Raw genomic sequence first — 23,993 nt, forward strand, 5'->3', positions numbered from 1 at the left:
ATATTTTACTATTTCGAAGCATTTAGCACCATATCCCAAGCTATCTATAAGTTAACTAACTATAAGTTACTGAAACTCTGATTGTTAACTAAATATTGATAAAAAAAAACTATGATATAGATTGCTTATGTTTACGCGAATGTTCGACATTGAAATAAAAGTATTATGTATTAAAAACCCACGATAAAATCAGTAAAATATTTTTATTTGAATTTAAGATAATGGGTACATGTAAGATTCGAATAATAAAGCCTACTTATGGAAGACATGGCAGAGGCCCAACCCACTCTTGAGCTTTTCTACTATATAAAGATATTTTATTATTAACATCTAGGTATAATAACATTATTATTAAGAACCACTCTATTTTTATATCTTGAATATGATATAATTCTTTTCTCTTTCCTAAGAACTCCTAAAACAACTTTTTTATTATTGAATTCTCAGATATCGTGTTCTGCAGAAAAATGTCACAGTTGTAAAGTGGAGTATGAACATTGAACAATACTACTTTAACAGTGAATTTGTATTAGAAAAAGTACATTTTATGAAAGGAACTACTGACTTAAAATTATTTTAGTTTTCTTGTTCTAAACGTATCGCACAAACAATTTGTCTTAGATTTAAGAAACTGGTGTGGCAATTTCGATAGAAGTTAACGATCGTAAGGTTTTATCGATGCGGTAGTGTCGGAATCTTTGACTACAACGAATCTGTTAAAATTTTGTTCGTATGTATAGCAAATCAATGATAATCTAAATGATCTAAAAATAAATCAAAAACTATAGCTATAACTATAGGTAACATACTCTCAAATCAAACGGAATAAGTATTTCGTACGCATTCATACACATTCTTAACATTGATGTCAAGAGAAAGAGTTGACGTATTTAAACCGGCGACTATTGCAAGCACGCCTTTCTTTGTTTTCTATTTGCGTTAAGGTTTGTAGAAAGGCATCTTGGTTACTGCCCCAATACAAACATAAAGACAACTAGTTTTTCTTATTCATGCATAGTGTATGCAATCCTCAATGCAATTATCCCAATTGGAACAATTTCGAGTTTTGGATTACGCGTTCTAATTTATACCTTATGTTTCATAATTATCTGTATTATTCCTTATATATATCTACCTTTTAATTCTAATATATTTTATTTTATATTATTAAGACAAAAATATTTTTGTGTTAGTATCTGTGACAATTTGTGCTATAAAACACTGAGTGTTTGACAGAGCGAGGTGCTTAGTCATTGACTCGTACCGGTCGGTTGGTTAGTATTATCTTTGAAAACAGTATTTCTATAAAGTCAGTGATATTTCTTTTTATTTTAATCGAAATCGCTTTAGTTCCTAACAATAAAGTACATAATTTTAGCGAATAGAGCATTAAATCATCAGTAGGACTTTACGACTGTTAACTTATGTAGACTACCGACCATGCTGTTTACCTAACATAACCCTTTTGGGAGTAGGTATAATTAGCATAAATTATTATAGTGTATACATTAATTTGTATTACATATTACTAAATGTTATAAAGCAGGGCGGTAACGTTCGATAGCACAATATACTTGTGTGTTGGTATAAACGCGGTCGGAACGTTAAACTGAAAGCTTTTAACTTTATTGATATTTCGTTTATCCGATGTAGGGCGGCGCAAAATGGTTTTTAACTTATTTATAAATAGATTATGTTAGCTTTTAATTTCGTTTTAAATTAGATGGTATGTGCAAACTATTTGAGTTTACTGATATTTTTTGTAGACTTTGTGTTAATATTAAATTATTTAAATGTTATAAAAGCTATAAACGTAATCTCAAGTGATTGAATATTTAATCAAAGAAAATACTTTTATATTGAAATACTTTTATTTACCTTTTATTGGTAAATAAAAGTAATTCTATATGTGTATAAACAAATTTTGTACCAACCATAAATTACGAAAATTCTACTGCTCATTAAGCTTCTTAACATATTCAACATAAAATATAAAAACTATTATTGAAAAAGTCAGCTCAACTGCAAAATTTTCATGATATCCATACCGACAGATAACCCCAAAAACATTTATCTATAGGTTGGAGCTCAAAAAACGAAGTAAAACTCAAAAAACAAAATACCTAGACTCCACACTAGCTCTTGTTGTCTGATACATAAATAATAACCTGTTTTGTTTCAGAGCAAGCTGTCCCTCCTCCCTTTTCCACACATGGGAAACTTTACTACAAGAATTGGAGGCAGATATCGTGGGTTTCAACAACGCATCATCTTCTCTTGAACGACTGGTGGCGACTCCTCTTATAGACCGCACGTTCCATATGAAGGTGCAGGCGAGGAAGCTGTTTGCTCATCGAGAAGGGTGCGAAGTGATACTTGGCAAGGCAGATGATCAACTTACGAAGGTATAATTCTATTCACTGTTCAATACCAGTACTTAAGACCAATAATAATTAATGTCCATGGTAGCAATATTATATCAATATTGTATATAAATTATAACAAACCCATTTTTCAAATTAAAGAAAGATAAACATTATTCCGAAATCAATTATGATAATTGTGTAGCACAGATAGATAAATGTTATTACGCACACATCAATATCAAACTTGTATTTTAATAAAATTACTTCGCAAGGCCGAGGTACTAATGTTTCCATTGCCTGAAGGCTATAGCCTAATGTACTTTACAACGATTTAAACGAAACAAGTTTTAGGAAGGAAGTTTAATCCTTCAATCTTAAATGTTATTTTGAAACCTCGGTAATCGGCATTTTACTCGTCTTTAACAAACAATGGTTGTTTGCTGAGATTTAAGAATATAGATTTTGATACTTCAGGAAGCTTCAATTCTGACAATGGATAATTTTAAATACATATTATTTGTATAAATTCTTAAAATAGTAAAACAGATGATATTTTATGACGATGAAAGTTTCCTTAACTCGCTCACCATCAATCACATAACGATACATATTTTAAAATCTTGAGAACGTATAAATTAAATACTGCTTCTTTAATGTACAATAGGTGTTGTGATTACACTTCTAACTCAATAACTTACTAATTGTTTACACTTTAAACTAATTGATGCTTTATCTTTAGTTTATTCGTTTTGGTCCACAGTCAGTGAATTGCTAAATAAAATTTAGAGAGTGAAGACAGCGTTTTATTCTCAAACAATATTCAACTAAGTAAAATTAAGCTTTGTTCACAATTATCTGGAAACTATTTATCTTTCATTAAGCGGAATACAGATTGTGATGTACATTATAAATCAAATCCTAAAGTTATGAATGTCATCCAAAGAGCCTCATAAAGCGAGTTCACTATAAAACGGTTCCCAACCGAAGCGATATGCATGCTGCTGCACTCTGAATACAAATAACTCATTATGTTAAAATGCCGCTATCAAGGAGGCGGTCTTACAAATTAAAAATATGTTAACGACTACCCCATTACCACCTAAATGGATCCTTGGAATACTGCTCTGGAAAGTAGGCTTTGGTTAGGTAGAAGTTTGAAATCTCCATCTTTGAATATATTCATTCAGCTTCATACAAAACGGTAATTACACAACTCGGTTTCGATAATGTCTAAGTGACATTTTATTCAGTCTTTCTAAAGTTTATTTTGTTATTGTTGTATATATTCTTTTTCGGTGTATAAATCTTATATTATGAAACATCAAACGTTTGTGGGTCGTCGCCTCATTAAGCCTTTTCAAGAAAAATTAAGTTCAATACTAGCTTCGATAATAAATTATTACATTTATTTAGATCTCTATTCGTTCGATATAACTTTATTTTAACTTTCCTCAGTTTCCAGAACTTCGGTATTAAAAGAACCGAGTTTTATTTCAATATCCAATGAAAGTTAATTAAAACCATTTAACCCACACCTATTTTATATAAAACTGGTAATGAATATAAAATCTATGTAAAAGCAATCTCAGGGTACTTGATCAAAATCTTAGATAGGAGGAGGGTAAATATTGTACAGAATTTTTATTTCCAACTGAAGAACAAACACCATAGACACAGTATTAAATCCGTCTTAGTGGTTGTTTGAATTCTAATGACTTGCTTTCCGTGATTATTGATTGTTCTAATATGACCAATTTGACTGCCACGGTGGCGTGTTGTAATGCGTACGCGGTTAGAGTCAGACTACCGCGCTGAGGTCCTGGGTTCAAATCCTAAATGTTCCCATGCCCTGGAAAGCACGTAAAGCGATGGTCCGCGCCTGATCTCCCTCCAGTCATGTCGAATTGTTGTCTCACCTGACTATGAGATTCAAGGAACAGAGAATGCACGTACATGTTGCACTACAATACAATGCGCACACACTTCTGCACTATAATATCTCCTGCGTACCTAGCTGACCTCTGTTGACATTGGCCACCATGGCTGAAATTCGTCTTGGAAGGATTCATTCATTCAATCAATACTATTCAGATTACTGTTGAGGGACGCAGTCTTTTATGTAGGGATTAGATTTTTAATATAGGATTAAAAGGTACCATGTACAAATAAGAAAATTATACTGCGAGATCGTTATCGACTGTTATCGACGAAGTTCTTCTTACTGATTTGACAATATCATTTCTATGGTACTGTATTACATAAGTGTGATAAACTTAGTTATTCAAAAATAAAATCTTATAATCTTAAACATTTAATTCATTATATTTATAAAAAAATTAAAATATTGTATTGATTTCAGAGCCGTCAAGACTACAGAGCGGCATTTTTGAACTACTGCAACAACCCCAACCCAGCTGCCTTGGCTACCTACTACGATTCCCACAATACCTACGTCCAACAATTAACGGCCACCAATGCGATGCTCGACCAATACCATAAGCATACTCTGCCCACGTTGTTGCAGGTAAATATTATCTATAATAATATTGAAGCCTAATAGGTGTTGAACCTTAAATTCAGATTTACTTGATTTATCTCGATTAAATACTTACATGATCCAGTGTATGGGGAATATAAGTAACATCAATTATTCCTTATACACTGTAATTGGTATTTTCAGTAAGAATACTTGATAATGCCGTCGCGACGTACAAAAGAGCGTTATAGAACATTATGTATTTATTACATTATACACATAAAATAAATGAAAAGAACCAATGCATTCCAAATAAATTGAAAAACTCATTTAACTTTACCAATTTAGCGTGGTATAAATCATTAATATGTCATGAAATTAAGCTCGGCAGCGTCGGAACGCCCAAATAACATCAAGCCAATACGGAATTGGCACGAAATTGATATGAAGACCCAATTTAGTTCACTATATGAAATTCTGCCTACGTCGAACCGACATGAACAAAGGCGGGTCACCTGGCACCACACAAATACAGACGGGATGTAAACCGAAAATTCTATTGCAAATTCGCCATTAAACACATGCTTCGAAATTTCCTAAAACATGGATACAGAGTTTATATTCGATCGCTTATGTATGTATCTATTTATCCGAAATCCAAAACAATATTTATCCCGTACTGACAGTTTTTGGCTGTCGAAGTAACCACGCGCGTGATAACTTCAATATTTGGTTACGACTTTTGAAGAAATCTAACGTATAAACAAGGCGAACTAGTTACCATTTAAAATTTCAAACTTAAGCAATAGTCTTCGCGTAATACAATCCAAATCTCTAATCGCGTATTTGTAACCTAAAAGAGATACACAAAATCCGCCGAAAATCGTAAATGCGAGATAATTCAAAATACATTTGGTAATGGTTCGATACGTTTGGATTTTCGATACATAAATATTGTTTCAGGGGCATTTCCAATTTCATCATGTTAATGGGTAGTCGATTAAATTGTTGCTCTATAGGTAATATAAAAACATATAAATACAAACTAAACCTTATCTACGTGAGTTTGTGTTGTTCGCAAATATAATTTACTTCTATTCAACTTCACCTTGTGCCGGAAATCTATTTAAGATTTAGCGAATGGAAGTAGGGCTGAGATACGCAAGTGAAAAATTGAAAAATGTGTTTGATGTTGGTTGTCAACAAACAGAAGGAAACAAATTATACAAATTGAATGTTAATGATTCAGAAACCAATAATTGTGGTTGATATTGAACAATTTTCGTAAATAATTTATTCCTTTTCCAACAAACGTTGCCAATGAGTGCTCTAACCAATGTTTTGCTTTTCTTACCTTTACATCAAAGAAGGAATCGTAGACAAGACTTTTAGATTAAGCGCTGAATATAAAGTTTTTGAACTTGTACGCAAATACCATGATTTTTATAACCAATATCACTATATATTATGATGATTGTGAACCCTAATCCGAAGCAGTTCGGGGAGTCTTCGGCTTTCACTGCCGACTTGTACAGACTTTAATTAAAAAGACATCCGCCTGAGTACTGTATAGCTGTCAGATGGTGATTTTATTGTTCAACTCTGTTGATTCATTATATTTGTTGAAAATGTAATTAATATATAATGTTTGTTTTATTTTCAGGAGTTGGAAGAGATATTGACTGATGTCACTTCGGCTGTTAGCGACGCCATTTGTCAAGAAGGCGAAATAATCTCGGAAATGGTAATATAAAAAAATATTTTAGTTTCTTTTCAACAAAATATTTTTCTAATCTACGGCTACTTTAATTTATCATTCATTATTTTTGTTTTGGGTAACAGACAATTATAAAGGTTTATTTGCAAACCGAAGATGATCAAACAACATATAACACAGAGTCAGCAATAACCCATTTCAGAAATTGCTGGTAAAGCCCGGAACAGTCATAGTACGACCATGATGGTACGTTACGAACCTATGAAGAGAAAATTGATATAGGAAAGAGGATCGGCCCCCGGGTAATCCCACTTACCGCACCAAATACAACAACAAAGCTTTACTTTACGCGGGAATTCTGTCTGGTTTCGTGTTACCATCGGTCTACCCGGCTAGTGATTTAATAAAAATCCTCACTGCAACGTAGCTCTACTATTTTTAATTTATACTTCTGTACTAATATTTTAAATGTGAAAGCTTGAATATTGTTACTCAATCACGCCAGATCGACAAAACGGATCTGAATGAAATTTGGCACAGAGACAGATTATAGTCTGGAATATCACATAGAATATTTTATATGCCTGGAAAATATATAGCGGAACTTTTATCGCCGAAAATCTTCACGCGGACGGAGCAGCGATCAAAAGCCAGTATTACCTACCTTCATACATAACATTACACATTTCCTTGGTAATAGAGAGCAAAACGGATCTGAATTGCCGTTTACTAGGCACAACTCCAGCGTCTACTAACCTGGGCTCTTATTCTGTATGATTGTGTAAACGCGTAACGCGGCCGTGTCATGTTATCTTCGAGAAATGTGCGTGGAATGGTATTCTGTAAGCCAAATTTCTATAGTCCTAAACATGATGCGTTGTGTTACGTGCTTGTTACACACTGTCAAAATAACGTGCGGGATAGAGAATAAGGCCCCTAACTCGAGAACAGAGTACGACAGTTGTAACGCAATACAACTACGACACCGAGGCTTTAATAAGTTTAATAAGTTTTGTAATAATAGGTAAAAGCCAAGCATGTATTTTATAACGAAGTAAAACTTCTCGTAAATAACAGATTAAAGCCTCGCGATACATGACGCTTTCTCACAGAGCAATTATGAATATGAAGCAGCGCCTTCGTAAATTATACTTATTAGTCGCTTCTAATGTCTCTATGAAATATTTTCTATCAGGTAACAAGTTATATAACATAGTTTCATAAAATTAATTGAATTACATGCGACGTAACTGTAATCAAAAATGTACACGCCAAGTAGATATTGATGTGAAGTAGACATTAATCATATTATTAAATGTTTTATAATAAAGCTTTCGTTATTTTCATACATTATTCGTTTCCAATAGGCGCATGAATAGCATAATAATGTAAGCAAAATTTTTTCACTTGCATTTTTTTTTAGAATTCAGAGTAATTAGTTATAGAAATATTTTTTATGTAAATATTTTTTTAAACGTAACCATCATTTGTATAAATAATATACAGTCCGCATTAGTAAAATGAATTGCCAACGGCAAAACTGCTTACAAAGGAAATTAATCACAATGCCGAAATAAACTAAACAACTTGCCAATTAATTGATCTAACAACCAGTTGAACTATTTCAGACAAACCGATAATTATAATTTAATATTTGCTTTCGTCAGCTAAACGATCATATTGGAAACTGAAATTGTTCAAATTTGTAACTTGCGTTAGGACTGGTTTTGGGCCAATTTTGTTAGATTTATTTGATTTCATAATCATAATTCAACTAACGTTTACATGTGGTTAGAACTTCATATACATAATATTTATGAGAACGTTGCATTATATCTAGTTAATTTAATTTACTCAATTTTCCAAATTAGTTATATAACTTTTACACAATTCAGATACAAAATTACCAATTCTCATAATATTTGTGAAATTAGACTCTAATACGAACACCATTTCTTAGAACTTATATACTACTTATAATTTTCTAATCAATTAACTTACACACACTTATATGCTCAAGATGAAGCCATACCAAAGAGTAAATTCTAATTGAATTAAGCATAAGCAAATCAATTTACTTTGCTAAAACGTGGTATAAATTGTAATGTTCAGTATATTACACGTGCAAAATATTTCACCGTTTCAACCCTATATTTTTTTTTATTTACTCGTACTTAAATTGTAGAAGGTAATTACACAATTATTTTTTTAATAATATTTTTACAGTTGGTATTCTTTATCTACATCATTATTGTAAATAAATGCAATATGGAAAATGGAATGTCTACGTTTACCGATCGCTTTCACACATCTTGAGATTGTTACAGGTCGATCGCTTTAGACGCATCGATGACAAAACATGAATAGACAGCAGAAAGCAACGAAATTACCTCCGATGATGGAATTAGCACAATAGAAACATTCCAATCCATAATTAAAATATAAACTTTAAATATTTTTATATCAACTAATCAAGTGTAATACATTGCGACTATATATAATACATGTGGTGGATTAGACGGTTTTTCCTATAAGAGAATATTAAATCTTCTATTTTCGGTAATTATTTTTTACGACACTCTTATTTTGATGAGCATCTAGATTCAAAATCTTTTTCAAATTAATTATATTCAATCACAAAACTTAACAATAAAAAAAATCTGTTTAAGCTATTTATAGGTTCCAGAAATCGAATTTCAGTGTAGTTCTCTATATACTCGTTTCACGCTTTAAAAGTACCTTGTAATTAAATAATCACGCTCGTATGGGCCGACCTGCACGTACCTACGTGTTGGTGTTAATTATTATTGTTCGTTAAAGTAATATTTACTGTTACTACGTACTTAAAATGTTGTACTGCATGCGCGGTGCGACAGCGCTCTGAAGTCCTGGGTTCGAATCCCGGGTCTGGCAAAGGGATATTTGGGTGTTTCTGTTCAGTATCAGCCCGCAGTCTAGAATTTGTGCCCGATATGGCGATAGGATCGCCCCCTATCACATAATGGAACGGAACACACTTAACGAAAAGTCGGTGCCCTGGTTGTGCCTTACTTGAAGGTGGACAGACGACCTGGTAAAGGTCGCAGAAACTCGCTGGATGTAGGGCGCATCTAACACGTCGCCTGGGATATACTAGAGGAGGCCTATGTTCAGCAGTAGAATTTTATAGGCAGAAGATAATAAACTAATAAATTCTTTTTTTTTTTTCCGCAGAGTAACTCCCGGCTCCGTCGATACGAATCGCTGTGTGCCCAAGCCCGTGCCGTCTCCAGTACAGCAGACCTAGCGCACCTGGCCCGCGCGTTGCTGACTGCCCAACCTCCTATGAAACCGCCGAAGAGACCCTTCCTACCACCCTACCCGCCGGAGCCAGATGACTTACCACTTGATGTTCCAGCGGTAACACAAGCAATATTACCTAACATTTTTGTCCAAAACTTACAAACGAAAGGCAGATTTTTTTAAAGTAAATAAACTGCCATCTAAATGCAGTTTTAATACGAACTGTGATAAGAATAATATCCAAAGATTGCTAATTATTGAATTAACTAAGACTTTAACACATTTTTGTTTCACTGTACCCTGTTCTACCGCTTTCGTCTGGATTGTAAATTTAACCGCAATGTAAATGTGAAATGAATTTACTCGCAACTGTATGCATTACTTTGAAACCCACATTAAAAAGTGGTCGTCGATGTAAAGCTGGCGTGCACCATCCCTATATCGGCAAAATGAAATTCAATCATCCCTATCAGAAAATTCAATTTTTGCCCAATCCTACTGGTTCACTTGAGCACAAATGAATCTTTTTGAATTTGCAAACAGAATATATGCATTCTTTTGTACTACTTATATATATTTTTACCCTAAACAATGTTTTGATACTCACCAATAAATTAATTTATTACAAATCATTACGATGCTCTCTGGTTCATTTTTCTTTTTTTTATTTCTTTATTTATCCATTGAAATTTCTGTTCGTTTTATTAGCGAGAACCTTTTAATTAACCGGCGTAGCGTAATCTCGACCTTTTCCCACTTTTTTTTCACTCGAAGCCACTGTGCCGTGCGTACGGTACTTTAACCTGAGAACGTTTAAATAAAAATTTACAGCAGCTCACACGGTGTGTTCTCACGGCTAAATTGGTATTAGGCTTATTGACAAAATATATACCTTATATTTATAAACACACGTTAAAGTTATAGTAATAAATAATTATTCAAGCTAACTCAATTCTACCAACGCTGCCTAAATTATGTGACACGGTATTTTTATACTTTTTTATTATTAGTGACGTAGATATAGTACGTACATACCTAGATACAGTTTAATTGCACTTATAATCTCACATGACGAACTTGTGTTAAAAAAATAACGCTTTGCTTAAACAACGCATATAAGAATGCAAGCAATTTTTGTAACTGCAACATTTCATGTCGATCACCAATAAAGACTCGGTTTCCGTTATAAAAGCCTGTTCCAAGCTATTACATTTTACAAGTAGAAAAAATAAGGATTATCCGATGAAGTGTCAAACGCCTAAAAACCTCGATTTGTAATCGGTACAATGCGTGTAAGAAATGAAGATTCGTCTATTTATCGCGTTTAAATAAAGTTCTAAATCTATTGGATATGAGTAAAGTAGTAGTATTGTGCCCAATGCCGATTGTTCATGAAGTATAGACAACACAAGTTTCAAAGTTTTCAATCTTTAGAATAAACCAGATGACTTAGTTTTTCATAAACAATAAATATAATAGTTATTATTTTCTCATAAACAATAAATATAAGTTTCAGCCGGTATTTATCTGTACTATCATGACAATTTGTATAAAGCGGTACCCTTTACTTTAATCCAGCGGTGCGCAGTCGAGCGGATCATGTTTTGACCATTTTATCTTATTCATTGAGCTGATTTTTCAATCATCAAATACAGTTATTCATAAGATAAAAGGAGTATAATCAAACTATATTTCTTTATTCAGTCAAATTATAATTTCTCCGGTTATGTAACCAATCGTAATTCACTGATGTACTCACAATTACCTTTACATTTTGTCAACAGGAAAGTATGCCGCCTGTGCTTCGTGGAGAAATGCTCTTGGACCGCATGGGAGGCGCACAAGCTCGTCTCAATTATGAACAACTGAGGAAGGACTCTCAAGATCTAGAAATACAAATAAAGCAGCTGCAGGTTTATTATTAGTCACTTTATTCCTAGGATACTTACTATGTAGGAATTTGTATTATTTATTTATACAAATTCCAACATCCAAGCTGTTTTGATTATGATTGACTTAGATTAAAATTGTAATAAGAAATTTTGATGCAACGATACCCAAAAACACCAGGTATATTTCTGTAGAATTTATTTTGTAATATTACAATAAATTTAAAAAAGATGTAAGTAATCAAAATTATATAAGTTCAGATATAGATTTCGACAGTTTACACGACAAAGTAATATCTTCATCAAATACGTACATACGTAGGTACGCCTTAAGAATTAGAATCTATTCACAATGAACAAACACGAGAAAAATAGCAACACGGAATGAATCTTACCATTTTCACCTGTATATTTCTTGACATCATTTTGTGTAATGTGTTCCACCCTCTAAACCGCTTCTCCATACTGGAGCTCAGAGCCAAAAGCGCCTAGAGCCACCATAAAGCTTAAGACGCCACTGTAAGCAAGTATGCGCTTTGTATTTTTGCTATAGGTATTACTTATACATTTTTATCAAGTAACATTATTAACACGTCGCGTTAAGGAAATAGGTACTTACGTTACTAGTAAAGTGAACTTTGTGCACCTGCTTTCGTCCTAATACGTTATTACTTACTATAGATATAAGATAATAGTTATTGCATCACCATATAGGTATATAATATTATCAAACGAAATTGCAATAAGTATATGTACTATATAATATATTTTTTTATAATTCACAGGACAGTCTCGATTCGTTAGCTCGTCATCAAAATCGAAGCCTGGAAAGTAATCTTTACAACAAAGTAAACGAAATACAGGTTAGTATTAACACCATTACTATGGACTTTCTCGTATTTAACTTAAAGCATTACCGTTTTAGTATAGCCTTTAAAGAAATAAAATGGACATATTATATGAAATTCAGCTTCAACATCATTAAAACTTTACGCTCAACGTAATATAGTGCGCTTTCCTCTATAATATATAGGTACAGAAGAATCCTTTTAAAAAGCGCAGACAAAATTATGTTTTTAAAGTTACGCGTCATTTTAGAATGACTTATAAGATTTTAAAATGAATTGCTATAAATGGCCTGTTAGAGGTACGACGAAATCTTATAATTAATATAGCAATTTCTAAAAAATATAGATCAACCTCTTATTTCAGAATTATATTAAACACACTAATATATAATAATATTATACACTTTATAGTGTTAAGGTGGACTTATGTACAATATATAAGTAGAATGTACATATTATTAATATTGTGTATTGCCCCTTTCAAGAAAAATCTGCTCAAAACGTTATTTTTTCAAGATGTTTTATTGATTGCAGCTTACGTGCTTATAAGAAAGCTGGCATTAATAACTCAATTCTTGAACAATTTAGTTAACAGTATATTTAAAAAAAATAAACTTGTAAATGCATTTAACGAGGTAAGTAGGTACTTATTATAAATTATGCGGCTCAGGTAACCAAAATGACCAATAGCTAATAATATTACTTTTACAAATACATGATACTTAAGTACCAATAAGTACCGAACTGAGTATGGCCTTATTATTTATAAGAAATTTATATTCGAGAATACTGCTTCTGTCCTCAACTAAAATTGCTAAATCATTGACTTTAAAAAGTCAGAACTAACAATATGTATCTATTTTAAACACTCGATATAAAAGGGGGTTATTTTCATTTTGTCAGGAGTATCCGCGGCATCATAGATCGCAAAAGATTTTTTTTGGTATAACGAATTTATTACTTACAGTAAAAGAAACTTACTTAAATGAAAACTAAACAAATATCCACGTGCTTAACGATTTAATTTTCTAATTCCTGAAATTGTAATAAACAATTATATACTTACATTATTATTTGTCAATCATAACCATTTTTGAGTATGTAAGTACTTCTTCGCACCCATCGATAAATTTATTTAGTAATGAGGCATTCATAATAACTATCTCTAATCTCTACCTCCCCGGAACACAAATAGTTAGGAAGTAAAAGTTTGCTCTCTCAAAATACAACCTGAGCGACATCTATCTATTTGCGTCAGTTACATTTAGTAAGGCAACTCCGCAATCAAAATATTAAAAGAGCCCTCTAGTGGAAATGTAGATAGTTTTTTTTGTAATATTCTAGTTAGTATTTGGTTCGTTCTTTCATCTAATAAAAATGTTTTTGTTCAAAATTTAGGAGGAAATTTCTATGAAAAATACGACTACAGGGCTTCGCAACTACATCTAGCAGCGATAAGAGCTCAGGTACGTACAAATTTACTATAACACAAAGTTCCAATAAAAATAAGCTAAATCGTAAGTTATAAGATAGTATAAATAGTTTATTCCGCGAAAAATTTGCTTATTTACTACTACCAGGAATCATGCATTCATCTGATATAAAAATTAATTAATACCACTTTCCGATCATAAACTTCATCTACCAAATAATCGCCACAATACTAAATATTTTCGGGAAAGAATTAGCACAAGTATGATGTCACTATAAATTCCGTTTCACAAATTATACGAAAAAAAAAACAAGTAAACGAACAACAGTAAGTACCTAGACGAACATAATATAATGGTTTCGTAACAAAACATTGTAAAATCGTAGATTCATAACTTTCCAATATGTCATACAATTAACGAAGTTTTGCTATAAAATTATTATCCTTCATTAGGTATTAGTTTGACCATAACAATAAAAATTATATATAACTAAAGGTTAAATCTAGATGTTTACTATACCTATCCACTTTCGTCTGCAAATAACAATTCGTTACCTTATACGAGCTCTGTCTTCATGTTTAGCACTTCGGTCAATTTTAAAACCGTACATTTCACTACGCATGACTATTTAGACCCGAAGCTGCACATGCGTCAACATTCAAATCAATATATTTAAATTTTCCCGCTGTTGACAGTTGACTGTAAACACGTATCCAGTGGCAAATATTGCAATATACTGTTAAGTAAGTATAAAGTAAATTGTAAATTGATAACGTAATATAAACTTAATTATTTACGTGTAATAACTGATATATCATTTTAAATACAGATGCTGAGTGCTTAACAAATTAAGTACATATTTAGTAAAAATATTTTTTTGTATATCTTTTCTTTTTATTGCGGTGTTTTTTTTTTATTTTGTTTGTTTTCTGAAATAAGGTTTTACTATTTACATCTAAAGTGAAATTGTACAATGTAGGTACGTAATGTTTTGAACTGAGCAATGCCGCATTGCGCACAGCTTCCCACACAGTCTGAGAAAAGATCTCGTGAATCGACATAATCTGACGAAACGCGTTGTCAGTATTATCGGCCCCTGTAACATTTTTGTTATATTGTGTTTAATAGCAACTTTGTTAAATAAATAATTAAGTATTTAAACCCATAATCACGGATCATAAACACAAGATAAAGTTTCGTGCCAAAATGGGCTGGATATCTATGAAAAACCACATGGTAAGTTACTATTCTTTTATCCTTTGCGTTGTTTATGTAATCTTTGAATTAATATATTTTATATATCTGAATTTATATAAACAATCTTTAAAACAATATTCAAAGATTGCTTATAATACATATTTTTTTAAATGTAGCATATTTGTAACAAGTCTTTAGTCCATAGGTACCAGTATCACATGTCAATCTAGGTTTATGTAAAATCCGTCGCATTGTTTGCAATAAAGGTAGGTTACTTGTATAATAAGTACACATACAATAAAACTTTTCGAAAAAATAATATTCTAAAATAATTTTATAAGATACACTTCATAGTAGTGTTTATATTTAATACCTAGTTAGTTACATATCAGTTTTCTACTTAACTAGATATTGTAGGATTATTTATGCATGACATGCCATTAACTAATCTAGGTAGATATTCCTAGTCACAGTTATCGTTACTACAAAAAGAAATTAATTCATAAATTGGAGTAATAAATTAGAGATAGAGAGCTTATTTATTACACAAGTCGACAAAAAAAAATTTTGTTTTTGTGTTTCTGTTCTAATGCTTGAATTCTGATTCCAAACATCGAAAAACACTCGGATATCCATTTTTAACTCTTAAAGTTTGCTTTTGTCTGATTTATGTTGATAAGGACGTTTTGAAGATTTTAATTGATTCTTATGAGCAATAGGCGATAGCATTTTGATCATTTTAATTGCAAATTGTGAACTATGTCTGAACGGCAGTAGTGAGTGTTTACTAGTCTATTATTATTTAAAAAAAAGTATATTTGAGTTGTAACAACCGACTTTTATGTCGTACTTGGTTAGAAAATGGCACCAAGAAAGTGTAAACAGACTGTTGATTAATTCTGTTTTATTTGCGATGAATTTATTAAAGTAAGAAGCAAAAAATGTGCTTTGGCAACGATTTTGAAGCATTGCGAAGCCTATAAAGCTTATTATAACCTCAAAATACGGAATCAAGATAAGAAATGGGTGCCTCACTGTGCTTGTGTTAATTTCAAATTGGAAAATATAATGTGAAAGCGAAACCAATAGTAGAGCCTTAATATATATTGATGCTACCGTTACATATAAAGTTAGGGCTAATAAAGCAATTTGTGAAAGCTCTAGATCATAATTCTGAAGCTATTGAAAATTTAAAGAGATTTTTTCCCAAATTATCTGAAGCTAAAGTTAAAACTGGTATTTTCGTTGGACCACAAATAAAACAAATAATGAGCAGCGATGATTTCACAAAATTCCTTATTGTTCATGATAAACAGGTTTGTTTATCTTGGAAGAGTCTAAAAGCAGTAGTCAATGTTTTTTTTGGAAATCACAGAGTCGACAATTATGAAGAGTTCATTGAAACTATGCTTGAAAGTTTTAAATTGATGGGCTGCAGAATGTCTCATAAACTCCATATGCTACATGCTCTCCTGGAAAAATTTAAAGATAATATGGGTGCCTATTCAGAGGAGCAGGGAGAACGTTTTTACCAAGATGTGATGGACTTTGAACGACATTACCAAGGGCAGTACAACGAGAGTATGATGGGAGATTACATTTGGGGATTAATACGCACACAAACATAAAAGATCTATTAAAAAAAAACATTTTTGAACATGATTTTTTGTTATTTTCTATTTGTTTGCTATTATTAGTCATAATATAAATAAAATTACAGAGAAAGTATAAAAATTTGTATGTGTTTTTTGAAACTCAGTAAAATTGCTCTAGTTTCTACAAAAGCAAACTTTGATCGGAACAGTTATTTTTTTATTTATTTGTAACGTAGGAGAAACCAAAATTTCACATTCAGGCGCCAGACTCAAAAATCGTGTTGACCGTTATTTACCATTTTATTTCTACTTCTGGAACTAGCCGGAAAATCCAGTTTATATATTTACGTTATTTGTTAATGTAGGTAAGTTTTTTAATTACGAGTTTTAAAACTATAATGTAGGTCATTAACTCCTAACGAACAAAAAAAAATCAGTAATACTGACAGAAAAGTATATAAGTATAGTTCGTCTTTACTTATTCATATTTAATATATTAAGTATACAGGTAAAATACCTATTCAATATATTTGGAGATAATAAATTCTTATATCAGATACCAAATATCCATGGGCGCCGCGCCGGGCCGCGCCGCCAAGATTAGTTTTAGAGAGGTGCATCTGCATCTACACAGTATACCACGTAATATAGTGTTTTATTTTTTATTTTAAATCGCGCTGGTTTTTGAAAATGCTTTATCATAAAAAAAACCTCTGTGGTCGATAGTTCCTATTAATGCGGATTTATTCAGTGACTTAATTTTTTTGGAAATTATTCCTGAGCAGGGGCGTGCATGTGCACCTACTTTTACCCCCCTCCCGTGCGCCCAAGTATTAAAATAACCGAAAAATAATAAAGTGCATGTATATCTTTAGCATTTATGACTAACCATACAATAAAACTTAGAAGAATATCACGTTCTTATTATCTTGTTTTCATACCGTGATATTATAATCACCATCACGAACGCTTCTATAAATGTATACATGGCCGTTTTCCCGCGCGTTTAAAGCGCCACTTGCAACACGCGGATATGTTTGGAATCACTTTGCGTCATGAAAGCTACACAGCAGTGTGCGTGTCTTGTTTGTATTCGTGGTATTATTTATTTTCTAGTTTAGTGAACAACATAGTGAGTGAACACACTAATAATAATTATGAAAATTTAAAAAGGTAAGTTGTATGAAAAATACGTATTGATTATGTAATAGCAAACGACTCTTATAACTTATTGATGAGTGGTGTCGACACATATTTACCACATTAAATATCAAAACATTTAAGAATATGTATAACAAACGCTCAAAATGAAAATTGAAGTGTAATAAAAGAAAATATAAGAATTGTGCAAATATTATTTCGAATAAAAATGTGACGGTCACATAACCTCACTTTATGTATAAATGTATCAATGATAACGAGGAATTTAATAAGTACGTTTATTTCTGTGTCGATTATTATAGAAACGTGGTTACTGAATTTATGTTTGTTTAAATTTTAAGTATAATCAATACCAAATAACACTAAATAGTTGTCAAACAAAGTTTAGGCGGGAAAGTTAATCTGTCATTACAAATACATTAATAATAGTCATTTCGATTTTCGTCATGTCAGTTTTAAATTACGCCAACGATTACATGCTAAAAGAAAGCTTCCTAATTTAATGTACGTACGTATTTCAATAATTTCCAATCAATTTAAAACTATTGAGTCTATTTAATTGAAAAACATTTATTTTTTGTATTACAGGTGCAACTGTATAATACACACTTGTTTACATTGACTGGTGCATACAAAGCAGTAGGTACCTATATCAAATAACATAATGAAGCCAGCTTCAGTAGATAAATCTTCAAAAAAGAATGGTTATCAATCTGATGATGATAATGTGCGGTATAAATTGAACAAAGAGTTCTTTAACAATGCCAACAAATCACCAGCAAAAATAAAAAAAGAGAAATTAAATGATGATGATAACAATATACGCTACAAGTTTGCTAGCGTAGTAAAAACAAAAATTAACAATAAAACCAAACCAAAATCTAAGCTGAAAGTTAACTTTTGGAGTAATAAGCAGTCAAGCAGACTCAGTTCAGAAGCAAAGAACCCAAAAAGTAACAGAAGACATACTGTTGGAGTTGTAGGTGATAGTGTACTTGTTGGCAAGTCAAAACAATCAGGAATTAAAGTCCGGAAGCGTGTGTCATTTCTGCCATCACCTTTATTTTCGGATAACCATGTGCCCATGGTAACTGTGCCTGATGATTTAACTATACAATTAAACGAAGAAGAGGCCAATGATTTACGTGAGGATTTAAATTCAGCATTGGAAAGTAATGGTGCAGGTATTAGCAATAACGTCAACAATTCACCAAAAAGAAAATCCAAAGCTTCAAATCTGACAAGTCCAAGAGGCATTAAGCGTAAACAAAGTTTAGAAAATTCCGAACCCAGAGTTCAAATAAATGAAAATGAGCTTGAATTTTTCACAAAATATGTTGTTCAGAAATTAAGAAGAATGGAAACCAATCAACGTATTTACTCTGAAAATTTAATTAACACAGTCCTCATGTTAGGACAACTTGGTAAATTGAATGGCAAATCTAAGATAGCAGAAGCATAATAATAATAATATTTATTAGTAAAATGATGCATAATATTGGAGTACATTATGTTTGTAAATAATGTTAAAATATATTTATACACTTCTTGACCAACTTAACTTTTCAACTATTTTGTGACATTTTTACTACTTACATCCTAATAAAAAGGTGAAACAGTATACATTAATCAAAACTTGAATCATGGAAAGTTGATAATATTACTTGTACATTTGATATTTTGTTACCATGTAAAGTAAGCAATTTCTTTCAGTTACATAAGGTAAATTAATCCAAATAAATCTTTTATCTAGTTATTATAACAGGTCTGTCAATTTATATTGTTCTTCATATTTTTCTTTCTGTATGATGAATTTAATATTTTTAATATTTTCTGAAAGGAATGTAAGGATGTGAAGATTGCTTAATATTCTTATATTTTCATCAATGCTTGTTTCAACACCATTATTATAGTTTTAATGTTAAGTTTATTTATAGTAAAATATACAAAACAGAGTTTATATTATTATTATGAATAATAAACATAATTGATGTTTGTCTTTGCTATATTCATTGATAAATTTGTTAGCTCACTTCCATTACACTTTAAAGTGTCCTTACACAATTTATGTTATTCAAAATTACAAACCAATTACAAATCATAAGGTTTTGTAAAAGTCAGTTTTACAAACACTGCAAGACTGCAATTAAAATAATACTTCAATTTCTTCATATTTGTACAATGACTGTTCCCCAAAACAATATAATATGCCCATAGGATGATATTGAATGACATTAAATTTTAAATTTTCATAACATTAAGAGTTGAGTAAGTCTCAAGCGACATTGAATTTAATGCAACTTTACTTATTCTATTACTATGTTTCAAAGCTAGTGGAAAGTTTTAAATGTTTTCTAGTATAAGTATATTGTTGCTTTAAACTCTGAATGATCATTCGTAGCAAATATTAAAAACAAAATATTTGGTAACTAAAAACACATAGTATAAGTTATTTTTGTAATTATACTTTTGAACAATGTTACATAATACTGACATCTGTTGTTATGGAATTCAATATATGATTATTATGTATAATATTATATGTAATTATAATTCGTTGTTTGTATCTGGGAAACTACAAGACATTAAGCCGTTAGAAATAAATATATTTAATAATAAAATAACAAATGGTTTAATACTGAAATAAAAATTAACAAGAAATTTAAAATCATGTACAAACAAATTGTATTTCAAGATTTATAACAAAGTAAATATTATTTATTTTGATCAATTACAAGTTTATATTAAATGCAACAGCTTATTTTGAGTCAGGTGAGGCAAAACGAATTATGCATTGGTATTATTAAAAGAAGTTTTTGCTGCTGTTATTTATCTTTAATATTTGACACAATAATATATTTGTGCGATTTTTTTATAAAGGCATGTTGGCCTCACTAATAAAATTGTACTAAAATATTTTGTTATTATTTTCTAACGTCTAGTGAGTGGCAAATTCAGAATTTAAGCAGAATACTTTTTACTTATCGCGAAATTTCTGGAACTAATGTGCACGATGGATTTTTTTATAGGCTGTCCACCTAAACAGCCTAAATGAATCCTCAAACAACTCTATGCGAATTCGATTTTTTTGGTATATTAAAGTATACATAAATAGTTTTAAATTGAACAGTATGGGTTGCTGTATAAGCTCGTATATCGGTGAATCTTTGGTTAAACTAGTATACCATAAACGAGAAAATATAGTATTTGACTGCCTCAGTGGCGTAGTTGTATAGCGGTACAACTGCAGTTCTGAGGTCTTGGATTCGTTTCCCGAGTCGGGCAGTGTTATTGGGTTTTTCCACTCAATCTCAGTCTGGAGTATGGATATTGTGCCTGATATAGCGATCGTCTCGCCCACTATCACATGGAATGGAATACACACGACGAGAAATGAGTGCACCAGTCGGGCCTCTGCATCCGCCTTCGTGTATAACAGGCTTGAGTGTATACGTGTAAAATATAGTTTTTCTGATTTACTATTTGCATTGCATTTGTTTCGTGTTAGATTTTGCAATAACGGTTGGTAAATATTACATATCGGTGAATTTAACTTGATCAATCTCAGGATTCCTGTGATATAACTTAAAATTACAATACACGCAGTGTATGTTTATAGTTACAATTATAAATTAAAATTTATATTTACAAATGGACAGTGATAAAAGCCCGAAATGAAAGTGATCACATAATATTTCAGACTTACTATTTGAGTTGCTAAATCTTAGGTTATATTATACCTGAAAATCTTCGAAATGTACCGTTTCTTGGGGTTTCACAGTAACATATACACTTTACATTTAGGCGTACCTACTTTTAAGCTGCATAACGCACTTCAAATGATATTGTAAACGACTTCTAGGTCTACTTATGCCAATAAATAGATTTATACCTATTGTAATTTCCCAGCTAAAGTATTTAGATGTACTTATATTGCCTTTTTCGGAGACATTATTACATGGTACGTACGAAAGCAATCGCCTACTATTCTACCCTAATGTAGATCGGTGATTCAATACTATTTTACGCTTTATCTACTTATTCTTATGTAACCAAACTTTTAGTCTTGTTTCCACGACTTCTGCCATTATAGAAGCAAGTGTAGGTAATCGATAGGAAGGTTTTCATAAATACTCCATAGAAATGAGAAACCGAATATAATCTTCACTTATCATGTAGTGTTAGATCCAAAACCGTGGCGGTATTAGTGCATCATAGTTTATTTTTAAATTGTTATTAAACTATCGAGAACTAAATAATTTAATACCGAAACAGTAATGAATAAAATCAGTTTTCTAGTGCTTATAAGAAAATAATAGTTTCTATGTTTGGTGAAAGTATTGGAAACCAGAGGTCATTTTTGAGAGTAGCCATTGAAAGAATTTCTTCAAAATCTTGATCACGTTAGACGTATTTAGAGAATGGGTATTGTGCGTGTTGTTTGCCAACGGTTGCCGGGCGACGTCAGAGCGCCGACATGCCACATCCGGCGCCCTCAGCCGGCAAACCAGTCACGCCGCGCCCGCCCTCACCGGCGGAACACCCGCCCGTGGCGTCGTTATTATTTATTACCTATTGGACTTCAAAAGTTTTTTATTTGTTTTTAATTATTTCAATATTTTTTTTTAATTTCTAAATATTATTTCTGAAACAAGAACATCGTAGTTCGTGGAATGATTAAAAAAATGATTTTAAATGTTGTGGGGTTTGTTTTACGTATTTTTTTACGAAATATCAAATTCAATTTGTAAAAAACTAAAAAGTAACTAAATCAGAACAACAGTCGGTTACGTATCAAGTTCTTCATTAATTGGAGAGAACAAAAACGCAATTATGGATATCGTCCATCGACTCCACTATTTAGTTCTTTCACAAAAATCTGACCTGATGACTATGGAAAGGGAACAAAGGATGCGTATGCGTCGTCAGTCAAGCCTTCCCGAATACAGCAAAGCAAACAAAACTCGGCAACGTTTACAACAAGCGTATTTTAATGATGTAAGTTAATTTTCTTAGTTAAGTTTGTTACCTGCAATAAAAATTTATATTTTATAATAAAAACAAACTTGTTATCATTATAGTAGTCAAATATCAATTTTATTGATATACTTAATTTTGACAAACAAATGTCTATGCACCTTACCTAATTATCGTAATTCATATTTAAAAGTGAAAGGCAGTTACTACCTACTGCATTTTTAGATAGCAGTTTCTGTCATTCCGCCGAATATTTGGCTAGTCAGCATGTGGCCTAATACAGTATTCGTGCAAGTCTACTTGATACCTATTAATAATCATTAGTAATAATATTACTTATTTCGATGAAATAGATCACTTTAACTATAACGTGATCGATATAAGTGAAATAATATTATTTGTAACAGTGCACTGAACATCAAAATAGCGCCGAAAAATTATTGTTAAGAAACAAAAGGTTGACATTACCCGGTTGCTTCTTGGCGTTTACCAAGTGACAACTCTTCTTACTATTTTTAATACTGTCAGCTCAATTATCAAATATTTGTTGAAATTATTTAGTATCAAATATTTAAAGAGTAACGGTTTAATTAATTTTTAAACTATTATCGAATCCTTTCCGAAATTATAAATTATTAAGAGACGTCACGTTTCTGGAATGGAGTAATGGCAATTTCCTAGCCAATGGATTTTTCCTATAATAGCAGATAGGTGCTCATGTAGGTACATGCAGAATTTTCGCAAAGGCCATAGTGCCATAGCTTTCATTGGTCAGTAGCGTATAGCGATAAGGCTCTGCGGAAATTGCATTGAGTGGTTTATTTTCTGCAAAAAAGATATGTGCACAGTTCATTGCCATTTGAAGTACTACTCCGTCTCATTAAAATTAAATCGTCAATTGTGTGTTATTCAGTACAGTTCATAAACATTTTGGAAACATCACCATTTTGGAAAATACTAAGGAAATTTCAACAGCGCGCCTCGACAGTGTTATCTATAGTCTTTGAAATCATAGTTCAAGGGAAGGCTTGAATGAAAAGATAATATACTAG

At 31.6% G+C, this 23,993-nt stretch overlaps 1 protein-coding gene and 1 non-coding gene across 3 annotated transcripts in view; both read left to right on the forward strand.

Moving 5' to 3' along the window:
- Positions 1-23,993, forward strand: part of LOC115441055 — a 149,012-nt gene that overhangs the window by 104,163 nt on the left and 20,856 nt on the right. Inside the window, exons 5-11 of the transcript XR_005113069.1 lie at positions 2,183-2,405; positions 4,726-4,890; positions 6,506-6,586; positions 9,773-9,958; positions 11,626-11,754; positions 12,516-12,593; positions 13,977-14,044. This is a non-coding gene — a transcript (uncharacterized LOC115441055). The remainder of the gene's footprint in view (positions 1-2,182; positions 2,406-4,725; positions 4,891-6,505; positions 6,587-9,772; positions 9,959-11,625; positions 11,755-12,515; positions 12,594-13,976; positions 14,045-23,993) is intronic.
- On the forward strand, positions 17,802-20,878 carry LOC115441057 (MATH and LRR domain-containing protein PFE0570w). Of its 2 annotated transcripts, none has more exons than XM_030165643.2 (2): positions 17,802-17,976; positions 18,553-20,878. In XM_030165643.2, the coding sequence occupies exon 2, from the start codon at positions 18,629-18,631 to the stop codon at positions 19,424-19,426; it is 798 nt and encodes a 265-aa protein (XP_030021503.2). In that variant the 5' UTR covers positions 17,802-17,976; positions 18,553-18,628; the 3' UTR covers positions 19,427-20,878. The 2 variants fall into 2 exon arrangements, with proteins under 2 accessions (XP_030021503.2, XP_030021505.2); XM_030165645.2 differs by lacking the exon at positions 17,802-17,976 and adding an exon at positions 18,444-18,468.

The sequence above is a fragment of the Manduca sexta genome, chromosome 26 (genome assembly GCF_014839805.1).
Source record: "Manduca sexta isolate Smith_Timp_Sample1 chromosome 26, JHU_Msex_v1.0, whole genome shotgun sequence".
Classification (NCBI taxonomy): Eukaryota; Metazoa; Arthropoda; class Insecta; order Lepidoptera; family Sphingidae; genus Manduca; species Manduca sexta.

Bases quoted from the DNA above. Each gene is read 5' to 3' on its own strand.
- LOC115441057 (XM_030165643.2), top strand. From the start codon at position 18,629: ATGAAGCCAGCTTCAGTAGATAAATCTTCAAAAAAGAATGGTTATCAA.